Source organism: Tachypleus tridentatus, unplaced genomic scaffold (genome assembly GCF_004210375.1).
Source record: "Tachypleus tridentatus isolate NWPU-2018 unplaced genomic scaffold, ASM421037v1 Hic_cluster_2, whole genome shotgun sequence".
Taxonomy (NCBI): Eukaryota; Metazoa; Arthropoda; class Merostomata; order Xiphosura; family Limulidae; genus Tachypleus; species Tachypleus tridentatus.
In genome coordinates this window covers 33,373,554-33,398,021 of record NW_027467782.1, presented here as the reverse complement: position 1 = coordinate 33,398,021, position 24,468 = coordinate 33,373,554, and the positions used below count along the sequence as shown (strand labels likewise).

At 32.0% G+C, this 24,468-nt stretch overlaps 2 protein-coding genes across 14 annotated transcripts in view; both read left to right on the top strand.

The window, feature by feature from the left end:
• LOC143243208 (uncharacterized) overlaps window positions 1-24,468 on the top strand; it is a 118,174-nt gene that overhangs the window by 38,185 nt on the left and 55,521 nt on the right. Inside the window, exon 8 of one of the 5 annotated variants that reach the window (XM_076487025.1) lies at window positions 488-1,395. The exons of the other annotated variants lie outside the window; for them this stretch is intronic. Coding sequence (XP_076343140.1) covers window positions 488-515 — 28 coding nt within the window. The 3' untranslated portion in view covers window positions 516-1,395. Of the gene's footprint in view, window positions 1-487; window positions 1,396-24,468 lie in introns of those variants that run through there. 5 annotated transcript variants of the gene reach the window in all.
• Window positions 4,828-24,468, top strand: part of LOC143243206 (serine/threonine-protein kinase atr-like) — a 31,543-nt gene continuing 11,902 nt past the window's right edge. Inside the window, exons 1-7 of one of the 9 annotated variants that reach the window (XM_076487012.1) lie at window positions 4,828-5,282; window positions 6,010-6,115; window positions 9,953-10,103; window positions 10,369-10,459; window positions 15,040-15,099; window positions 17,824-17,889; window positions 22,433-22,524. In XM_076487012.1, coding sequence (XP_076343127.1) covers window positions 5,217-5,282; window positions 6,010-6,115; window positions 9,953-10,103; window positions 10,369-10,459; window positions 15,040-15,099; window positions 17,824-17,889; window positions 22,433-22,524 — 632 coding nt within the window. In that variant the 5' untranslated portion in view covers window positions 4,828-5,216. Of the gene's footprint in view, window positions 5,283-6,009; window positions 6,116-9,952; window positions 10,104-10,368; window positions 10,460-15,036; window positions 15,100-17,823; window positions 17,890-22,365; window positions 22,525-24,468 lie in introns of all 9 variants that reach the window. The other 8 variants (XM_076487011.1, XM_076487017.1, XM_076487013.1 and 5 more) reach the window with 8 other exon arrangements.

Sequence of the window (24,468 nt, the reverse complement as noted above, 5' to 3'; positions counted from 1 at the left end):
TGAGATACTCTTGTGAGCTTCATCACATCCTATGAAATAATTCAGAATACTCAAAATGCCCTGAAGGTATTTGTTTTTAATGGAGTGATTACTGATGCCTTAGAACTTAATGAACATTCTGATTTTGAGTATACAGCATCAGTGCTGTACTGCCTTTGTTGTTCATGGTGGTTGTCCTACATATTAAGATAAAATCCCCAGAATTGTGGAGGTGTAAAGATGACTGATTTGTACCAAAATGAACTGAAAATGTGAGCTGAATAATGTGTTCACAGCAGTTTTGCGTTATCATAGATGTTATAAATTACAAGAATCTATGAAATATTTTGATGCATATTTTAGTAGTAGAATTTTTAAAAGCAAAATGGAATGTGAAATAATTTTTTAATGTTGATAATCAAGGTAGATTTTAATCTCACTAAAATTTAGAATTAATATGTGTTATTATAAAAAGAAAAGCAAAACTTTTATGTATTTGGGTCTATAGATCTACAGAGAGATTATGGCTGTTCTAAGCCATGTTGACCAAGCTGAACAGAGCAAATTGAAGTTTCATGAGAAGACTGACCTTTGCCACTTGAGTGCCCAGACTGTGTTTTCAATATTGGATTGTTTAACGGTTTGGTGTCATCAGTATTTTGTGATGTTGAGATCTAGTAATCAGAATAACTTCAAGCCTGCAAATAAAGGGAAAGATAGTTGGAATACTCATTAATTAATCATGAGCTTAAGTTACTGGTATTTTATGTTCTTTTTCTTTGAGAAATTAAAGACTGTAAATATTATAAAACAATTAAAATGCCTGTTCTAGTCATTGATTAACAGCCTTATTTATGTTTTTACAACATAAAAATGTCACTTTGCTAGGAAATAAGTAATGATTTATTAGGGTAATAATTTCAAAATTTGAAGCAGAGTTACCAGAATATTTTCTCATGTAAAATAATTGAATTTACTACAAGACTTTCATCTGTAGAAGCTAGTGGTGGTAATAACTTTTGGGTAACAAAGTTTCTACAGTGTTCTTTAAGAAAAAATTAATTTCATTATTAGTCTAGCCTGTATTTCTAAAACTGTTGTGTTGCCTTTTAGATTCTTTTAGGTAGAGGAGAAGGTTTGTCCACTTAGTTGTTGTTACTTTCTCATTGTGTAAAGCATCATTCTTTGGCTACAGGTTGAGATCCAGTCATATATATTTATATACACACACAAAACATTGTGGTCCAATAACCCTAACCACTAACATGAGATACAGTTTTCTTGACTGCCTAAATCCAACCTTGGCTACCTGGTTGAGGCTAACCTATACGAATGATTACTCATATTCTGTTCCACCTTGGATATAAAAAATTAAGTTTCAGGTGAAGAGCATATCTGTTCTGGAGGTAGTTCAGTTCTCCCACTCTTGTACTATTCTTTTCTTGGTATACTCGTGTTCTATGAAGACACTTTCTGTATGGATCATGCCTGCACCAGCCCTCCACCTTCTTAACATGGGATTCTAGTGTCAGTAGATGGTATATTTCGAAAGTTAACTGAACATGTATTTTCGATAATACTTACCTTCACTGACACTCTCCTGTTCTATCTTCCCACTAAAACCAAATGTATTTCTCAGAAAAAGTGACTGTGTTGTCAGGATGAGATGGTTATATACAGTACCTAGTTAGAAGGCACATTAAAGTTTGTGGAGCAGTTTGCTAGTTAGAACTTGTCTAAGGTATTTAAGTTGGGTATAAAAGACTGAAGTTAGTATTTTCAGTGCTTAGATGGGCAAAATATGGAATCCTTAGAAATCATGAAATAGCTGTAATGTCTGCATAGGTAAGTATTATTGGAAGTGCATTTTTAGTTTAAGAAAGCATTAGTTTCCATTTTTGATACATTACCATCTAAACCCTGAGTTTGACTTATAGTTTAATGAAGAGCAATTGAATATTTTAAATGGTAGTGTGTACACAAACCTATGTATGTCACTTAGGTCTTTAACATTCAAGAGATGTACAAGCAAGTCATCATGTTCTTTCAAGAGCTGTAGTTTGTGACAGGACCTTTTCATCCATGTAGCAAGTGTATAGTTATACTGTGACTTAATCTGGTGCATTATATTCAGTACTGTGTGGTCTAACTTTCATGCAGTATTAAGGACTTAACAATGTTTAATCCTTTTACAATGGGTCATGGATCAAAGGCCATCTTGTTGTGTTTGTTGACTTGCATTCAAGATTGTATTGAACAAATATTTTATGAATTTATGTCAGTAAGTTTGGAATCAAATTGTAGATTATAATTTTACTATTTAATGTTATGTATGAGTTAATTTCTTAGTTTAAAAATAAGTATTAAAAGAACATAAATATTGATTTTAGTGAGTCACATGTTATGTTTAATGCTGCACAGTTTAAAATTAGATGTTTGTGGTGTCAAAATAGTAAGTTCACAGTTTCATACAAATTAGAACTCAGATTACTAACTTTGACAAGCTAGAATATAAAATAAAAAAGGTATGAGGTCTTTAACACAGTGGGCCCTATTCAACTCTTTCCAATTTTTGAAACAGTCCATTATATACTCTTACTACAGTATATGACATGTGAATAACCAATCAGTAGCTTAAGATGTTCCTAAAGTGGTTTTAGCTATTTTAATCTTCGAAAAAGCTAGTGTTCTTTCAATCTAAGTTTTCAAGGAGTTCGGTTGTGTCTTTAGTCTGCTCATAGTTTCATATATTTTAAAATTGATATAAATCTAGTTACTAAGTGGAATTCTATGGTATCAGTGTAGTTACTTATGATTTTTTGGTTATTCAACTGTATGTATAAAACCTAAAAAAAAATTGTTGGATATCCTCCACTTGTGAAATTTCAAAAGGCTTAGCAACTTATGTCCAGCAACAACCAAGTACAGAGATCGTAGAGAGAAGAGATAATTGTTTGCTTTTCCCATTTTTTTTTCTATATTTTAAGAAAAGTTTAATAATTTATTTCTAAATAGTCATAATGTATATACATATATATAATGTATAATAATTTAAATGTGTCTGTATATTACAAAATACTAGTCCACTAAAACACAGCCAAGACAGAAAAGACTAAAGGTCAGTTTTATGTTACTGGATATGTAATATGAGAGCACCAGATCAATGCAAGTTGCACAATGCTAGCTAGGCATGACTGGAAGGTCAGTAACATAATAAATATATATGTAACATATAGCATTATGAGACTTAGTCTACTTAAACTAAACATTTGTTACAATATGTCATCATCATAGCACTAAAAAAATAAAATTATTTATTTCCTAATTTTTTAATGATAGTTACAAAGCTAGTTAAGTGACAGACTTCACAGCTGGAGTGTAGAAAATAACATAATGTATAAAGTTTTGCTGAAATCAAACATCTGAAATATATTTAGGAAGTTTTAGAGATTATGCAAATAATATTTGAGATTTTTTTTGGGATGAAGAACAGTTTTTAACTCATAACATGAAATCACTTTGCACTCATACTAGTAATGAAACAGACTCAATTTTCACAAACAGATCTTTGATAAAAATAGTTCATAAAACATCTGATTTTTGTAAAAAAAATACTTGTATCTGTACTAATGTCTACCAGATTTTGTGAAGGTACATGTGCTGTATCAAAAGTTATAGTACAAATACTTAATGTGTGCAAATGTGTAGATGAACTTGTATATTATACTGAGTCTGTAGCAAAAGGGCTAAATGACTTCTAGTTATCATAATTTTTTCCTGATCTGTCTCTAGCAAAAGCTATCCTTCATATATAAAATGAAGTAGCATGTATAAACTATCTGTTACACCTTATTCATTGATATTTGTATGTAACTTCTAAAAATATGTAACCTGTAAACTTTAGAACTACATTGATAATGAAGAGAAATTCATCTTTGTATGTGGCTTATGTACTTGTATTGTATATTGTGTCTTCAACTTGGTTCACTGATGAAAACTTTGACTGCATTTAACAGAAACAAGATATGTCAGCAGTCTCATTTGAAAAATCTGATAAGCTGACAATTTTGCAGATTTTGGTTTAAAGTGGAGAAACTATAGAATGATGTGTTGGAGCTTTCATCCTGGAAGGAAGCAAATGTGATGATTGTTATGGTATAAATAAAACCAGAATTTACAAAATATTCGATTTCTCAAAACAAGCAAAGTAAGTTGCAGTTTAATAATAAAATGATCTTGTGGAAACCACCAAAATGTGTTGCCAACTTGCCCTTGAAAGTAGAAATTCAGCTAATAAATGATGGCAGAGTTTCAATGTTGAATTCATTTGCAATTTTTCAGTTTCTGTGCCACATCTCCTTTAGCTCTATATATATATATCAACATACTCCATGAAATGCTTCAGTTCATTGTAGAGTCAAATTATTGCAACATCAGTATTTTGGGATTCATCTTTAGTGGTTTTTATTGTTTTTCTGATAAGCTTCAAAGATCTGAAGTTGTTTACATGTACAATCTGTACTATTATAGTTCATTCAAACTTTGCTGCTTTCAACATCTGTTTTGTAACTGATATCAACTTCTGTTTAGAACTTTATCGTTAAAATAATAGATAAAATTCCAAATTATTGTGCTGTGACCAATTTTCTTTTGACTTGATGGAGGTTGTTAAGATTTTGTTATTGACAAATAAAAACCCATAATTACACATTTTTGCAAGGTGACCTGTTTTTCTTGGACCTGACAGAAATTTTTGTGATTCTATTCTTTACATAATAAGACATGGTTTGTAATTATTGGTGACCTAATGGAGGTCCTATGGGTTTTGTTCTTGACAGAATAAAACGATTCTTAGTTGTTGAGATGTAATCTGCTACTAGGACCTCAAGATGGCTGTTTTGGTTCTGTTGTTAACAGAATAGAATTATTCTCAGTTATTGAGATGTGACCCATTACTAAGACCTCATGATGACTGTTGTGGTTCTGTATATTCATAAGCTCATGCATAGAATGAATACACCAACTTTCCTTAATCTATAATAAATGTTTTACATGTAAAGACAATGTATTTTTCGTTTTTTGTGATTTGCTTTTGCTAATGCATGAATTGACAAAGTTGTTATTTCTCTTGTGGACCCACATAATGATCCCAACTATAAGTCTGTTTATGACTTCCTGAAGAGTGTTCCAGAAGACCTTTTAGCTCCTTTGTTTGTCAAGCTTATGCTCGGGCTTTAATGTATTTAGAATTATCAATCAAGAATAACCAAGAATCATCACGGCTACAGTTGGCTTTCTTGCAGGTAAATAATTTTGAAATGATATCTCTTGTAATTTTGTATAATGAAATATTAATACTACTAAGATTACATCACATGCCAGAATATTCTGTTTGATTTCAAATGACAAAATAATAGTTTAAGGAAAACAATAGATATTGGTAATTTTGCATTGAAACAGATTTTAAGTGTGAATCTGCAGTGTGTGTTATGTGAAGTTGCAATATTCATGAGATGAATAGAAACCAAACTGTGTAAAGTTTAATACTTACAATCTTTCAATGAGCTAATTGTATAATAAAATTCTGGGCTTGTACCTCAAACTCAGATTTGTGCTATAACTTTTGCTACTGTCAGACTTACATCTTCTGTAGTACAACTTTACATGCACATATACATAAAATTATAGCTCTCAAAGAATATTTTCAGAGTACTCATGTTAAAATGTTTTTATTTTTTATTGTCTACACCTTTTCTCCTGATAATTTGGTTATTTGGTTCATATCAACAAAATTTCCCATTATTTCAATGGTACTGTCACAGGGCAGACTCAGTGTACCTTATTTCTGATCCTGTGCCTCTCCTTACCTGTTAATGAACTTCAGAATCACTCTTTATAAGAATAAGGAATCTAAGAATATTCAGTATTCAAATGCAAAAAATGTTTTTATATATATATAGGATGAATGCATTGTTTTTTATTACTACTTTTTTCAGTTGTGATCAGTATGCATCTATTTTTTTGTCTTAGAAACTGTACATCCTCCTTGATGAACCAGATGGAGTGGCAGGAGTAGCAGCATTTCGTCAAGAAGACCCCACACTTCATGATTTGATTCTAGGTCATGAAGCAACTGGTATGTAAAAGTAAATATTTCTTTATGTATGTAACTGTTAACCCTTTCCAGATGGGTCATGGGTCAAAGGCCACATCATTGCACTTGTCAACTTACATTCAAAATTTTATTGAACTACTATTTTATAACTTTATCTTCTTAAGTTTGGTATCAAACTGTATGTTAATATTTAAATTTTCATATTATACGTTATTTAAAAAGACACCTAAACATCGATTTTTGTGTGTCATGATGTGTTTAATATATGTGTTTTTATCTGATTTTTGAGTTATCTGTGAACTTTTAAATTTGGTTATTTGTTAGTAATTCAAATTAGCATATACTAAGGTAATTAGAGAACTGATTTTGTGGTCTTTATTTACTGAGTACTAACTTAAACATAATTAAATTTTATCCTGTGTATAGTATTATCTACTAATTGATTTGTTCCCAGTTGGTACAGCAGTAAGTTTATAGATTTACAATGCTAAAATCAGGGTTCAATTCCCTCGGTAGACTCAGCAGATAGCCAGATGTGGCTTTGCTATAAGAAAACATACACACACACACACTAATTGATTTTTTTTTGTTTTTTATAAACTGGTAAGTCTATAACCTAGTTATTTTTGGTGAATTTCTGTTTTCTCAATCACTATGATTTTCTTTTACACAGATATACTATCCATTTATTTTATTAATTCAAGCTATGCTATTTTTATTAATCTATTCTATTACATTGTATCCAACATAAAATTTATACAATTATACACTTGTGCTTTTAATGTTTTAAAAAGTTGTCCAAAGATGATGAGAAGTCTTCATGACAACACTGGTATTACTGATGATGATTTTTTTGCTTCCAGCATCTCTCTTCATCCTCAGATAACTTAACTCTGGGTGTACAAGCTAAAGAGGCATATTGAAAACTTCTTAAACAGCTTACCTGTTTGCTGTGGATGGACATACTTTGTCAGCATTCAAAACTCTAGTAAAGTATAAAAGCAAAATGGGGTACAGTTGATTTCAGATCTTGATAATGCCAATAGAAAGAAATAATTAATTAACATTATTGTTGAAGCCATTCAAGTTGCAGTACTTTTATGCAATGCTTAGTTGTGGTAGTTACACATGAAAACTGGCTCTAAAATAAACAAACTGATTTTGCTAAAAGCAGTGAAGCAATGTTTTACAGTTTATTTCTGTTGTTGCCTTACAGAACATTGGGAGCTTTGGCGATGTAGGTACAAGTAATCTAAAGAGGATTATTGGTGATGGACTTAAAGATGATGGAAATGTTTTAATTCCATCAAAGAAATATGCTTACATGCTAATTTTAGCTACAGCTTATGAAGTCTCTTTTGACAAATCCTGTTTTTTTAAATATTGCCTTTAGAATTAAGAACTTAAAACTTGTATACTGTTATAATATGCATTATTAGCTGAGATGTTTATGCTATTCTAATTGTTATAACAAATTAATTAAATTTTGATTGTGAGACACTAAGATCTTGTGTCATGCCAAGTAAGTAATACTTTTGGCGATCGGTTTATCTTTTTCAGAACAAGCATCATAGTGTGAGAATTGACATTTGCTCAGTAGGTAATACCCTCTTCTCTAACTCATTTTCCATTGCATCAAGAGCTATGAAAGTTAACATAATTTCTTATAATGTTGTAATCACTCACACAAAGCATAACTTTTATAGTCTTCGATCTCATTTGGTTACACATCCCAGAAATTGTAAATTTGTAAATCAGACCCAATGTGACATGCCCACATATCACATCCTCTTGTTTCAGAAATTGCCAGTAGTTATCTGTGATGTTTAATACCACATTATGTGTAAATAATAGAAAGCCAACATTCTAAGGCTGGGAAACATTTGCTGAGGCTTTGTTATCTTAACATCTTTTATATTTTGGTTTTTCTGATTTACTTGCTCCTGATTATGATATAGTGACCTAATTTTAATTCACTAACTTGACAGGTTCTCTTCTGCCAAAGAAAATCCACAGTCAATCTAATGAGACTCCAACAAGGGGATCATTGTGATTATCAAATAGTACTTCTGTATGTGAAATCAGAAAACATCGTGTTTAAGTGTGTATCTTTATTAATAACTGTTTATACATACCCCTGTTATTCCATCCTTCATTGTGTGCACTAAAGAGAGGTTTTTTGTGCACTTTATATTTTTAATGTGTTTAGTTATTCATTATGTAATTGGGCTGTAACAACCAGTTTTTTGTGTCTTAAATATGAAATGTATATTCTTGCTCACATCCAACAAAAGGTCTGGAAAACTGGCATCTTGAATAATTTCAGTGTCTTTGAAATACTTCTCTTGCTGCTGTTTATGAGCTAAGTTCTCATCAACAAAGTTTTGCAGGCACATGAATTCATATTTTCTTTACTAACCAAACATTTCTTTCTGCTGTAATGGTACTGCTAGTGTGGGAATGTTTCTTCTATGTCATTCTGAAATCAAGTATTGTATTAGTTTTGAAGCTACAATTTCATATTTAGGCTGAATTTCTCTGTTATTTTATTTTGTTGTAAACAATTTTATTTTACTCTGTGATGACGACAAAACCCACTTGTAGAGAAAAATATATATGTAAAAACGGCTGGTATGAGTAGAGAAAGCTCTATGTACAACGATGACTGAAGAAGGTCGAAACATTGTTCGCTCTTCTACATAATGCTTTCTCTACCCATACCAACAGTTTTTACATATATAATTTTCTTATACTGTGTAGTGTTTCAAATTTAATTTAAAACAAAATTTATCAGAGTGTTATGCATCAAAAGTTAGATCTTTCAACCAGCTTTATTGTTTTGACAATAAAGCTTGAAGCTTCAGACAAGTCATAATTGTCGTTTTGACATTAAAAATTGAAGCCTTGTACCATTGTTTTGGCACCAGAGTTACAGTTTCACACTTAGATCAAATTTACTTGAATCTTTTGTAATGCTTTGAAACTACAGCTCATTTTGAAAGTCCAGTTGGACATTCAAACCAAATTTCATTGTTTTTTTAGTGTTTTAAAATTATTATTTTATTTTCAGACTATACCCCATTTTTACTTTACATTGCTTTAATATTACTACTGATAATTTATGAAATGAATGTATTTGTTCTGTTTTTAATAGTAAGATGTATTTAAAGTAAAAAATTACATGTTGATATATTTGGTAATTCTTATATAGTGGTCTCTTTGTTTGTTTTTAGTTCATAAATTCATATATGTGTATATATACATGGGTGCTCTTATCTTAAGCTATTTGACTTTTGTTAATTTTGTTAATCCCCACATTGCTATTTTAACCTTGTGATAAAACAAGAATACATGAAGTCACCAAAGACAAGTGAAGATATCATTTCACATGTATTTCAGATAACTTCTGGAACATTCTAATTAACAATTATTTAAATAGCAAGTTTTTCTCCTTGGTCTTGTGGATATATATAAACAAAATCTGTCATCATTATATCTAAATTTTAAATGATTCATTAGGTGTAACCTTTAGAACTCTTACTATTGTTAAAAATAAATTTGTTGTTTTATTGCTTGAAGTACTTAAATATAAGATCAAATTGTTTGATAGATTGTTTAGGCAGAATATTCATGATGAAACTTTGTGGAATGGATGGCTACTGCTTGTTGTGAAGACACAAGTGTAGAGGATGACATTTCAAAAGTCTTCCGCCTTTAGTCTTAAAGACAAAAAGCAGAAGACTTTCGAAACGTTGTCCTCTACACTTGTGTCTCCACAACAGGCAGTAGCTATCAATTCTACAAAGTTTCATCAAGATCAAATTGCTGAATTTCAAATTCTGTTATCATGTTTGATAGGTCAACTACAAGATGCATTTTCCTGTTATGAAAGAGCTGTAAAAGTTAAATCAGACACAATTAGTCACCATCAGGGTCTTCTTCGATGCTTGATGGGTTTAGATCAGTCAAACACAGCACTTACCTATGCTACTGGTCTTCTAAATGAGAGGTTTGTGTTTGTTTGTTTTATGCACACTTTTTAAGTTATTTTCATCCAACAGGAAATAGAGTTGCTTTCTTAAACATGGGTATTTCTTCTTTTTATAATTTGTCTAGCTATACACCTGACAGGAAATAAGATTCATTTGTTAATTATAATTATTTTCTTATATTCATAATGCTTTGTACTAGCACTAACTCTAAATAAACTTCGACATTTTCTGGTGAAAATGTGAAAGTTTAGATAAATTTTCTTTGTTGCATTATTTTTATAGACCAGAATGGTCAAATGAGATAAATCCATTTCGTGTAGAATCAGCATGGAAGTTAGCAGACTGGGACGGCCTTTCTGAGTTCCTAAAATCGGTAAGTACGATAAGATCAAAAGTATTTTCAAATTTTAAATTAATGTAGTGGCTAGGATGATTTGTTAGCTACATTCATTGGCACAACTGTTTGAGCATAAATGTCTTCTTTATTTATACTTCTGTGCATAAATGTCTTCTTTATTTATACTTCTGTGCATAAATGTCTTCTTTATTTATACTTCTGTGCATAAATGTCTTCTTTATTCATACTTCTGTACATAAATGTCTTCTTTATTCATACTTCTGTACATAAATGTCTTCTTTATTCATACTTCTGCACATAAATGTCTTCTTTATTCATACTTCTGCACATAAATGTCTTCTTTATTCATACTTCTGCACATAAATGTCTTCTTTATTCATACTTCTGCACATAAATGTCTTCTTTATTCATACTTCTGCACATAAATGTCTTCTTTATTCATACTTCTGCACATAAATGTCTTCTTTATTCATACTTCTGCACATAAATGTCTTCTTTATTCATACTTCTGTACATAAATGTCTTCTTTATTCATACTTCTGCACATAAATGTCTTCTTTATTCATACTTCTGTACATAAATGTCTTCTTTATTCATACTTCTGCACATAAATGTCTTCTTTATTGCACATAAATGTCTTCTTTATTCATACTTCTGCACATAAATGTCTTCTTTATTCATACTTCTGCACATAAATGTCTTCTTTATTCATACTTCTGCACATAAATGTCTTCTTTATTCATACTTCTGCACATAAATGTCTTCGTTATTCATACTTCTGCACATAAATGTCTTCGTTATTCATACTTCTGCACATAAATGTCTTCGTTATTCATACTTCTGTACATAAATGTCTTCTTTATTCATAGTTCTGTACTAGTTTAATTGTTCTTCTGATACAGAAGAGCATCGTAAGTCCTCATTTATCTAAAGAAACTGTCCCAAGAGACATATCAGTTTGATTTGTTAAAACAGTGAGTGTTTATTTATCTCTTATTATGGAAAAAAAAATTAAAAAACTATTGTGCCTGCAACATGTATAATAAAATTGCATCATGATAAAATAAACTATAATTTGTACAATTTACAGAAATGAATAAAACATTGTTTTACAAGTAGTAAGATTAAAGTTTGTCATTTTTATATTCAAACTTTTATTGATTAAAGTTTCAATTAATAATGTTTTATACAACACATTGAAAAACTCATTACTGCCACTTCACTGGAAATTCGTGGTTTCACTGAAAGTCTTTTCACTAGAGATGTAGTACTGTAATATAAATAACAGTGAATCTTGTTTGTTTTTTTATTAGAAATTTGTTTAGAATAGCACTTGCTAATAATACCAGGAGGTTTAATGACCCTTCTTGTAGAGCTGGCTGTCTGGCAGCAAGTAGAGGAGAAATCCTTTACTTACTTTACCAATCGACTTCTGTTTATTTACTGTCCTGTTGACAAGCTCGTATTTTAGTTTTACTGCTGTATCATACAGTTTCCTTTCTTCTGAATGTTGTGAGGAATACTTTCTATGGTTGTCACTTTTGCCATATTAATGCACGTGGAGCCATATTCTTTCATTAGAATTGAGTGGATATGGCAGAGCTTGTTAACTGTCTCATTTACTTTTACCCCTATGTGGTATGGCACACAGTGACAGAGGATGGTCTTACTATACAGTTTCTTTATTTCTGTCATCCATATGGGAAAATACTGAATTACTGATATGATACCTTTCCTATACTAACATAATTGCTTTCCTAGAGTTGCGTTACACTCTCTTTGTATAAATTTTGCTTATCACTAGCCTTGAGACTTCTGTCCAGATTCATGTTTCCATGCAAATAAGTATGCAACAACCCTCCAACAGTAAGAGAGTAACACACTTTTCTAGCACAGCTGACTTCCTCCATTCTGAAGTATACAATCATCATTTCATGACTGGGCAGTTTATAAGCATTGGGTTTGTCTGTTGGCAGATGTGACAGCTTTTGTACAGCAAGTGGTGGACAAGTTCATGAAGCCTCTGCCTTTCTTTTGTACATGACATATCTCCACTTATGTTTCTTGTTTGAGATGGAAGGAATTTTGTCAGTTTTTTTATTATTACCTGCATCCTAATCATGTACCAATGCTGACTTGAAACTACCTAAACCTTTTTTATTCTTTTGTACAATTTAGTTTCCTCAAGTTTGTTTCATTCACCTTATTTCTGTAGAAATCTCCAATCTTACAATGGTGTTTTGGTGCATGCTCTTTTACTTATCTTTTCAACAGTTGTGTGTTTATCTTCTTCAGCATTATCCTTTCATATTTGGTTGATTTGTTGCTACCATTTGTTAGGAGCATAATGCCCTTGTTACTTAAGTCCTTTAACCCCACCCCTATTTTGTTCTCATATGTTTTCATCTGCCTGTGTAGTTTTACTAAAATATTGTAAAGTGTTTCATTTCTCTGTATTCTACATGGTATATCTCCCTTTCAGTGCAGTATGGAAGTTCTTGCAACTTACCAGTTTCTAACTGCTGGAGTGGTGGACCATGAAGGCTTCGTCAAGTGCATGACAACTTTCAATCAGTAGAGAGTAGGGTGGTGGTGCTCTGCTAGTGCATATAGTGTGTATCCTTTTACTACTGAGCAATGGATGAAAAATTCCCAATATTGTATGGTTTTCTGTTAAACGAGTCTGCCTCAGTCATTTTACTCCTGGCTAACTTTTTCCCACATTTTACTATCACTTGAATATCAGTTCTCATGCAGTCTTGTGTTTGAGTCACATATAACCAGTCAGCATACGGCCTCCCATGTATGAATGATAGGGACCCTACACCTACCATGGACCAGACAAAAAATTCCTGACACTACATGGTTTATGACTGGAGTTGACCCACCATGTTTGCATTCCCTTTTTTTTTTACCATTTCCCAGGTGTTAAGTTCTCAGGTAGCCTTTTCTTAGTTGTGTACTGGGTCTTCAAACATTTGCCGTATCTAAGTTGCCAGAAAAAAATGTTGCTTTTCCTTTCTGCTTCCTGCCATTGAAGTAAAGATTTTTTGGGACCCTTCTCCTTCTGTAGACTAGAAGACATGTATTCAATACTACCTGGTTTTGGACTAGAGTTAACCTACCATGTACTTTCTATTGCACCTAGCTACTACACCATCAAGCATATCCATTTTCCATACTGGACTTGTTTTCTTGGTGACACGTATCTTCACTACAGGTGAAGACTATACCCTGCATGTGTGTTCCTATGCTTTTGTAGTATAGGGTATTGTGCTCCAATTGTTTTCTTCAGGCACTTTCTGAAGGGAATTCACCTAAGTTGCTTTTGTTTTGGTTTCTCCACTGTTTTAGTGTGGGATTTAAGCTCTAATGTGAGGGTAGGTGAGATATTGTATTGAATGTTAAGGTTTTCCAATGTTGAAAATGTATTTCGTATAGGTACTTACCTCTGTCACACTTCCCACCCTTCTTGTTTACTTCCAGTACATCTTTAATTGAGTAATTTAAAGTGATAATTGAATAATTATTATAGATTATGCCAGCTGTGCTAGGATAGTACATCACACCCCTATTGGTGGAAAGTTGTCTCATGCTCATTTTATACTACAGTTCATCAATAGCATGTGGAAATGTGAATTGAGGTGTGAGTCTCAAGGCTAGTGGAGAGTAACAAATTGTGCATGTGGAGGGCAGTATGACCTGAAAAAAAAATTGTTATGTGAGAGGATCTAAGTTTTTATTGCAAGTACATTTATGGTGTTGGAAAATTTTAACTTTATACAGTACTGCCTGGAAATTGTTATCAGATATTATGTCATGGAACTTTCTATTTGCAGTTCATTGTTTTCCATAATCTAGAAAACAGCTTGTTGTGTGGCTTCCATCTCTGTTCTTGAACTTCTTGTATAAGACTTTTAAGTTTCACAAGAAGAATGTGTTGTTTTGCAAGACAGTAAGTACCCAGTCGTCTCTCTGTTTAATATAGGGACCATTTGTGAGTGCGATGACAGATCACTGCTTACATTTTAAATAACTGCTGACAAAATTTTTCTGATTCCCTCTTTGTCTTCTCTCTCTATTTTCTGTTCAGGTTAATTACCACAGATTCCAGTGGTACCAGATGTTTATTTAACATGAGGAACTATGAAACAAGTTGGTGATCAGTTATCTTAATGGTGACTCTTTAACATAGGTCCAACCATAACTGTATCTTTAGGTGCCATTTAGGTAGTCTCTTTCTTGATTGGTATCTGTAAATCATTGTGGAGCTGTAATTTCCCAACTAAAAAGGACAGTGGTTCAATGATGAACTTTCTAGAAAAGTTTATTTTTATTATTTTACATTTAACTTTGAAAAGTGAAAATTGCTTGATTCTGCAGAACACTTTAAGGCATTATAAACAAGGGAGAAAATACAAAAGATTAATAATTGGTGCAGCTATGTGTATTTTAATAGTCAATATAGTTTCAGTTAAAAGGTAATAAATGAAGTTCATTCTAAGAATGTGTATATTTTGCCTGCTAATTGTTCCATGTTACCTGTACCTTAGTAGTTTTGTAACTCCGTTTTTTATTTATCAAATTTTTAGCAGATTTCTTCTGATAACTGGGGAGTTGCAGTTGGAAAAATTCTTCTTTCTGTTAAAGAAAAGGTATGAGAAACTTTTAATAATTAATATATAGTCATTTATATAACAAGTTTAATATGTAGTAACTTATGGATGACACTTTTTTTGCCAAGTGCCCTTGTTTCTTAATTAGTAATTGTAAAAATTACTAATTAAGAAAGCAAATTTTAAAGTTAGCTTATTTACAACAAACAAACATACTTATCTCAAATAATAGGAACGTTTATGTTGATCTTTCCAGTGGTGGATTAAAGGTTGTATGTGCTTAGTGGCTAATAATCTTTGAGGGTCTTACAATGGGCCTCCATTAAGACCATAAGCCCTAGGGCTGAGCCCCTTCTAGCTCCAACCTAAATGACCCATTGGATCTTTCAATTTAAATTATATTGTAGACTTTAAGAAAATGTTTATTGTGTTGCACTCTTGGTTTCACTCAGTGTCAAGCCTCTGACATATTTGTACCACACACTGCAAAAGTAATTGTTGAGCATTTTAGTCATCCTAAGTGGTGCTCAGCAATAACATATGGTAAATGTACATTTTTATTCTTTAAGTTATGTTACATTTTGAAATTTGAATGACAGTATGATTACTTTCTAACATTTAATGTAGAATATCCTGTTTGTGAAATAAAATTTGGCATCAACATTATCCATGTCTGTTCTTCTGTAATTTCAAAAGTAAATGTTGAGTTTTGTTTCTTTGTGCAACTTTTCAAACTGGAGACAGGCAAATGATTGAACAGAGACCACTATTTGCAATATATGATGTATGGTCAAAAGTTCTAAGACTTCACTTTTATTGCACAGAACAATGTACATACATCAGTATTATATTATATCCCGTTCAAAGTAATCCCTCCAGCTAATACACACTTGTCCTGATGTTCCTGCCATTTTCGAAAGCCTTCAACTTTTGTGTGACTAAGTTCTGCTTTCACACAATTGTGGATGGTTGGAATGTCATCAAATCACCTTCCTTTCAACTTAATTTTGATTTTTGGGAACAGAACAAAATCACATGTGGCAAGATTGGGAGATTACAGGGGGTGTGGTATCACAGGAATGTTTCTTTCTGCCAAACGTTCTTGAACAGATACAGCACTATGTGAAGGTGCATTGTCGTGACAGAGAAACCAATAATCATTTTCCACAGCTCGCAGCAGTTTCTTCTAATTTCTTCCCTCAAGCAAATTAGGACCTTTTTATAAAATGCTTGGTTAACTGTCTGGCCATTAGGCACACATTCATGATGAACAATACCTTGAACATCAAAAAACACGATCAACATTGTCTTTACATTTGATCAAGACTGTCATGTTTTTTTGGAAGTGGTGATGATGGAGATTTCCACTGGGGTGACTGAAATTTCGTTTCAGGGTCATAACTGTGTACCCATGACTCAATCACCAGTAATAATGATGTTGATGAAATTTGGATCAATTTCTAGCCTTCTTTTCAGATCCTCACACACTTGTTGATGGTGAAACTTTTGGTCATCCATCAACAGCCTTGGAAAAAATTTTGCAGACACTTGACACATGCAGAGTTTTTCAGCTAAAATCACATGACATAATGCAAAGGAAATGTTCAGTTTGTCAGCAATTTCATGAATAGTTAATCTTTGATGACTTTGACTATTTTCTTTCATCTTAGCAACCATTTCATCAGTGGATGATGTCGGTGATTGCCCAGAATGGTCGTCATCTTTGACTGATTTCTGGACATCTTGGAAGTGTTTTATCCACTGATAAACAACAGTTTTACTTAAGCAATCATAATTAAAAGCAGTTCTTAACATTTCAATGATTTCTGTTCCTACTGTACCATTTTTCATACAAAATTTGATGCAAACATGTTGCTTTTATTTTCTGTCCATTTATATTTCAACAGAAGCAAGAGATGCTTCTGTCTTTGAACACGGGTATAAGGTCTGGATAAGTGGTTTATCCGTGAGGTAGATCACTATTTGTACTTTGTACACACCTCAGTAAAGCTTACTGCCTCTGTACTGGCACCTGTAACAGAAGAAATCTTTTTGATCAGAACTCATATATAAGATATATCAAGTTGTTTATGAGTTATGTTTGGAATATTATTGTGTGAGTAAACATTCAAATAATAAATAATATATATTAAAACAAGAACACTTGAGTTCATGTCCTTTTTAAGTCACACAGTTTGAAAAATTATGAGTTCTCTTACATAGTAAAAGTTGAGCTAAGATTGTCCATTTCATTGATTCCATAAACTGTAGTGGAAAACTATTTTGTAATTTTAAAACAAATCGTCTTTTTTTTGCTATTACTTATTAGTCAAGAAAATATAATATCAACAAAAGTATCATATTTTGTAATTGTTATTGTATGTATGTATATATATTATCTACACTGTATGAATATTCAAACTAAATCTACATCATGGGAAAAGAAAATGGCTCCCTTTAAAGAACTATGTACATCTACTTATTGTAGTTGTTGTATATAGTTGAAATCTAGTCATTTATTTGAAAGGGATGAAAATAAGTATGTGTATCTGTATCATAGTAATAGTTCTTAGTTTAAATTTAGCTATTTATTTGAAACAGATTAAAATAAGTATGTGCATTTGTTTATCCTAGTTATGGCTTTTATTTTAAATCTAGCTATTTATTTGGAACAGGTGACATAGAGATTTGCATCTGTTTACCTTGTTTGTTGTCAGGGTGTTTTAGTTTATTGTATATATATATAGGCTGGATTCTTTGTAGTTGGTGTCTGGGACTTGGCAACAAATTTCAATAACAAACAAACAGCATACAGTTCTCTTGTTTCAGGTAATAATGTATTAAAACAATTAAAATGTATAAACAAATGTTTTTTTCATTATTTGCTAGCACAGTTGTATCTAGAGCATTAAATACTTGTCTTCTTTTCATCAAAATCCACATAGCCTGGTCCAGTTACTTTAGAATCCAATTTACAAAACAAATTAATTCTTGTCTTCTATATTGTTACAATATAGTTTGTGATAATTTCAAGTTAGAAATCACCAATATATGCTTTTTATGGCTAAACTCACAATCACACAGGCTAGATCTATCTGTTCAATCAAACTAACCCAAACTACATTTTTGACACACATTTATAACCTCACAGAGGTCTTAAACATTCTTCACATTATGAGTTATTGTGATAAAATAATATTCAATCAAAACAATGAGATAAATTTAGAAGTTTCTAATAAAATAATGCAATAGTACAGCAAGTATAAATCACAGTCTGTGATTCATACACAGAAAAGTAATTATAAACTACTGCTACTAAAAATAACTAAATTGAACACTCTCTCTTATACTACTTAAGTAATAACACTTACATTAAACTTAAACACTTGTGTGGATATAACAATAAGCTTCTCTTTAAGAAACGTGTTTACAATTATTTTTTGTACTATATACAAAGACTGTTTCCAGTTCAACCAAAAAATCTACTCATACAGTCTTGCACCAACATTTGCAGTCCTCTTGTTGGATTCAGTGTGGGACCAGAAGTTCTTGGGGTACAATACCTAACTCATGATTATTGCACAGTCAGTTTTATACCTCTGGATCTTTGCAAGTGGTTGATGATTCATTTGGATGATGAACTCCTTCCATACAGACTGTTGAAGAAGTTCCAAATGTCAGTATGGTGGCCAAACACTTCTTGAGTCACAGATCTCACTGCTCAGTGTCTTTCTGAACAGATCCCTGAGTTTCTTCAGATGGTTACATCGTACACAGTGATGGTGGTTTTTTTGCAACATTTTTCTCATCAAGAAGTTGAATGCTGCCGCTGAATTGATTAATCCAGATGGCAACTTTCTTGAATTGGTACCATTCATCAGGTGTCAAAAAAGGCTCTTTAAACTTTGCCAATACACTTTTCTGAGATTGACCTTAGTGACGAACTTGGGCCCATTTATTTTCACTGCAATAGCATCTGGGTTGCCCATAGGTTTGGAGCCAAATTCTGTCATAAAGTTTATTTTCTGGAAATCTGTACAGATGGTTGTGAGACATTCATGGTCTTCATGATTACCACCAGTGAACAGTAAACTTAATTCAAAGGCCCAGTTATTCCAGCTTCTAACATTACTTTAACTTTTAGCTTAATCAGGCTTTTATTATGTAGAACATTTGGTAGGGCTTCACTTTGACTGAGTTCTTGGTCATAGTCACAGTCTGTCTGGCTTTATCTGTCTGTGGAGACAGATGCACACTGCTACTTCTTTCTTCAATTTGTCATTAATTTCTTCATTGATGTTGACACTTTTGTACATGTCATCTACACCCAGTGGTCTCAGATTTTCATATTTTTGTGTGTGTGAAAATTACTAACCTTCAGATGAGTTTGTTGTGTCTTTAAGGAACAGAAACCTTCTTACTGAAATGTTAATCCTTCGACTTCTTAGGTGTTAGTTGTCCAATCAAGTCCATGGCAACTGTGTTGGATAGCACTCCTATAAGAGACATTTCATCTCATGGCTCTATGGCTACATTCATTCTAGGTAGAGTCCCTTTATTTTGTATGCCATCTTCTTTATTCCTTGGTGTCATTTCACAAGTTACTTGTTGGCCAACTTCTTCATTACTTGAGTCTAGTGCTTTGTTGGTACAATGATCTGTTTAACTTCTGGTAGAAGTGCTTTGATAGATCTGATACAGCACTTCCTTCTGATTCTCTGTTCTGTATATCCTTTTTTTTCCTCATTTTTGTGCTCAATTGTCTCTTAGACATTGTTTCAAAGTTTCATCATTGAAGGGTCTTTCTTCTGTGCTTCCTTCAATTCCCATAGACATACATACACAATGTCACTTTTTGAGATTTGCAGAGAGTTGATGTTTTGCTTGCTTTTATTTTTTTGAATTCTTGTGGTGACTGCAGATACTTCATCAGCCTCCTTTCTGTCTGGTTTTTTCAAATTTCTGTTGTCAGGTATATTGCTGATTACCATGTCATAAATGGGTGCTTTCTTATGTGTTGTCTCAAGGTCTCCCACATAGTATGGAGTTTCCCCTTTATTGTTACTATAGGAAACTTTCTCACTGTCCCATCAGTCAGCACACATATATGTACTTTTGCCACTATCTGGTCATTTGATACTAGAGTAATTCTCACTTCTGCTCCCAGTGTTTCATTTCACTGTCATGTTTTTGTTGCCAAACATAGTGTTCACCTACTGATAAGTTGTGATTGATCCGTTTGTTAATTTGAACTGACTGTCATTCAAGTACTGTTTAATCATGAATTATTTTATGTGATTTCTGGCAACAGTGACAATCATTCTTCTCTAGTATCTTACTAGCACCATCTTTGTAGGTAACTCTAACTGCTTGATTTGAGATTCTTGTTGGTTGCAAACCTGCAATCATATCACAATATGTCTCATTTTCTAACAAGTGTAGTATCTCCCATTTGTCTGACGACTTCTTGTCACCTGTGGTGGCATCCTGCTTGTAATCCCTCTTCTTGGCTTTGAATGGTTATGATTGGATTTGCCTGTTATGTTCTCCCCATGGGCTTCCACATACTATTTTGCCAGCTTGATCATCTTTATCATGTCATTTGGTGCTCTTTCTGGTACAAAAAATGACATGTAAGTGGAGTACATGATAATGAATTATTCATCTGTTAGTAGGTTTACCAGTCCTTCAAAACTATCTTCACACTTGGCCATGTAAATTCACCTTGTGAAATATTGCTGTAGACATGCCACAAACTGAAATATAGTTTCTCTAGTGTCAACTTTGCCTTTTCTAAATTCTAACAAAAACCATCCTATGTAATTTCATTGCATTTCAGCAAGGCAATTTTTAACATATTCTAGTCCATGGCATCTTCTGATATTACACCTACATACACTTGTAGTCCTTTTACTGTGAAAAGGAAACTAAGCGAAAATGTCAAATTGTTTTTGTCCCAGTTTTGACCTTGAGGGGTGAATCCTTCACTTCTCATTAGATCATTCATGTTGTCTTTCTATTCATCAAGTTTTGTCAGCCCATTGTTAATGATCCTTCAATTTGCTTGTTAAACTTAGTGACTTCAAGTTGTACTGTTATATTCTCTTTGTTTTTAGTCTCTCCTCTCTCTCAGTTTCCAGTTTTTCATTTCTTTTTCAGCCTTTCTTTTTTCTTCTTTTTTTTGTTGTTTGTTTCTCTCTTTATGTCTTGTTGTTGTGTAACAAACTCTCATATATCACCATCTTTAAGGCTAAGTTATTTGCCCTTCACCATCCACTTATCAAAGCCAGTTAAAATGGTGTATATGTGGCCTCTACAATATTTATTCTATTGCTTCAGCTGTGAATTTATAGGCCTATGCTTTACAGTAAGTGTCTGACTTGTTGGCATTTCAACAGTGAAGAAACAGCATAGAGTTCACTTTTTTTTAAATAACAGTAAATTAAAGCAAGTCAAACATATATTCAAATGTTCATTACACTGTTGGCTATTACAGTTGTATCCAAATCTTTAAATTGTTGTCTCCTTTTCTTAAAGCTCACACAATCTTGTTCATATAATTTTTACTTTGTTGTTACAATACAGTCTGTGATAATTTCACTTCAGAAATAACCAGAATACACTCTTTATGGCTAAACTCCCACTCAGACTGTCTAGATATATCTAAGTGACCAACTCAAAGTGCATTTTGGATGCATATTTGTTGTCTGAAAGAGGCCTCAGTTGCTTTACACAATGGTTTTCATGGGATATTATGATGCAATAATTTGTGATAGTGTGTAAAGGTTGTTGGAAGGTTCTACTGACATGATTCAGCAATATACAACAAGTGCCAATTCACGACAATTTAATCGAAGTATGATACATGCACAGCTACGTAACAAACCTGTGGTAAACCATCTCTACAAAAAATAAGTGAATTTAACACCAAAGATGTATTCAAACTGTTTAAATCTACCTGTTCATTGAGAGCATATGAAAATAAGTTCATACCATGAATGTGATGTTATGTAGAAGATCTTGTAACATAAATTTTCAATTAATTTTGATTTTTGCCATTGGTTATAATCATACACAACATTATAGCAAAGTTCTTGAGAAAAACTTAGTTTCCTTCCTGAGTTTTGAAGTATAATCATAGTATAAATAAACTTTTGTATCTCCATAAGAAAATAAATGCTTTAATTAACAAAGATGTATTTCCAACATTAAAGTGCAATATATATTTTTTTTATATGTTAGTAATGTAAATGTATTTGGAAGAAGTGAAGAGGCATGTCACTTAAAGATTATTCATGTCTCTAGGAAATATTCAAAATACTTTTTGGATTGATGTGGTAAATTTTGTTCCACCCTTGACTATCTCACATAGTGTAAAATTGTAAGAACTCAGCAGATGGGACCTTTATCAGCAGCCTCCATGGAAAATGGTGCATACCAGCGTGGATACAGTCACGTTCTCAGGTAATTATATTAAATCTCCATTTATATAAAAGTATAAATCACCATACATGTTATCATGTTCTTAAGTAATTTTTTATATCTACTTACAAGGGAATAGTTAATACCAGTGTGGATTCCACCATGATCTCAAGTGATTGCAATTGATTTTATTTCTATTTACAAGATAAATTGTATGTACCAGGGTAGATATAATGTTCTCACGTAACTGTTTTTATCACATTATAAGAAAAGTGATGCATTTCATGCTTACAGAATTAAGAAATAAGAGTTTAAATGAAAGTAACTAACAAAGGATTAACAATCATATTGACAAAAGTCTTAAAGTAATGGGGACAAAATAAACTGAAGAAGCAAAAATATAAAAGTTCTGAGGTTACATGGAGAATGGTACATATCATTGTGGATATCTTTGAAGTAATTGTTTTAATGTCTAATTACATGGAGAATGGTACATATCATTGTGGATATCTTTGAAGTAATTGTTTTAATGTCTAATTACATGGAGAATGGTACATATCATTGTGGATATCTTTGAAGTAATTGTTTTAATGTCTAATTACATGGAGAATGGTACATATCATTGTGGATATCTTTGAAGTAATTGTTTTAATGTCTAATTACATGGAGAATGGTACATATCATTGTGGATATCTTTGAAGTAATTGTTTTAATGTCTAATTACATGGAGAATGGTACATATCATTGTGGATATCTTTGAAGTAATTGTTTTAATGTCTAATTACATGGAGAATGGTACATATCATTGTGGATATCTTTGAAGTAATTGTTTTAATGTCTAATTACATGGAGAATGGTACATATCATTGTGGATATCTTTGAAGTAATTGTTTTAATGTCTAATTACATGGAGAATGGTACATATCATTGTGGATATTTTTGAAGTAATTGTTTTAATGTCTAATTACATGGAGAATGGTACATATCATTGTGGATATCTTTGAAGTAATTGTTTTAATGTCTAATTACATGGAGAATGGTACATATTGTGGATATCTTGAAGTAATCGTTTTATGTCTAATTACATGGAGAATGGTACATATTGTGGATATCTTGAAGTAATTGTTTTAATGTCTAATTACATGGAGAATGGTACATATCATTGTGGATATCTTTGAAGTAATTGTTTTAATGTCTAATTACATGGAGAATGGTACATATCACTTGTGGATATCTTTGAAGTAATTGTTTTAATGTCTAATTACATGGAGAATGGTACATATCATTGTGGATATTTTTGAAGTATTGTTTTATTGTTTTAATGTCTAATTACATGGAGAATGGTACATATAATTGTGGATATCTTTGAAGTAATTGTTTTAATGTCTAATTACATGGAGAATGGTACATATCATTGTGGATATCTTTGAAGTAATTGTTTTAATGTCTAATTACATGGAGAATGGTACATATCATTGTGGATATCTTTGAAGTAATTGTTTTAATGTCTAATTACATGGAGAATGGTACATATCATTGTGGATATCTTTGAAGTAATTGTTTTAATGTCTAATTACATGGAGAATGGTACATATCATTGTGGATATCTTTGAAGTAATTGTTTTAATGTCTAATTACATGGAGAATGGTACATATCATTGTGGATATCTTTGAAGTAATTGTTTTAATGTCTAATTACATGGAGAATGGTACATATCATTGTGGATATCTTTGAAGTAATTGTTTTAATGTCTAATTACATGGAGAATGGTACATATCATTGTGGATATCTTTGAAGTAATTGTTTTAATGTCTAATTACATGGAGAATGGTACATATCATTGTGGATATCTTTGAAGTAATTGTTTTAATGTCTAATTACATGGAGAATGGTACATATCATTGTGGATATCTTTGAAGTAATTGTTTTAATGTCTAATTACATGGAGAATGGTACATATCATTGTGGATATCTTTGAAGTAATT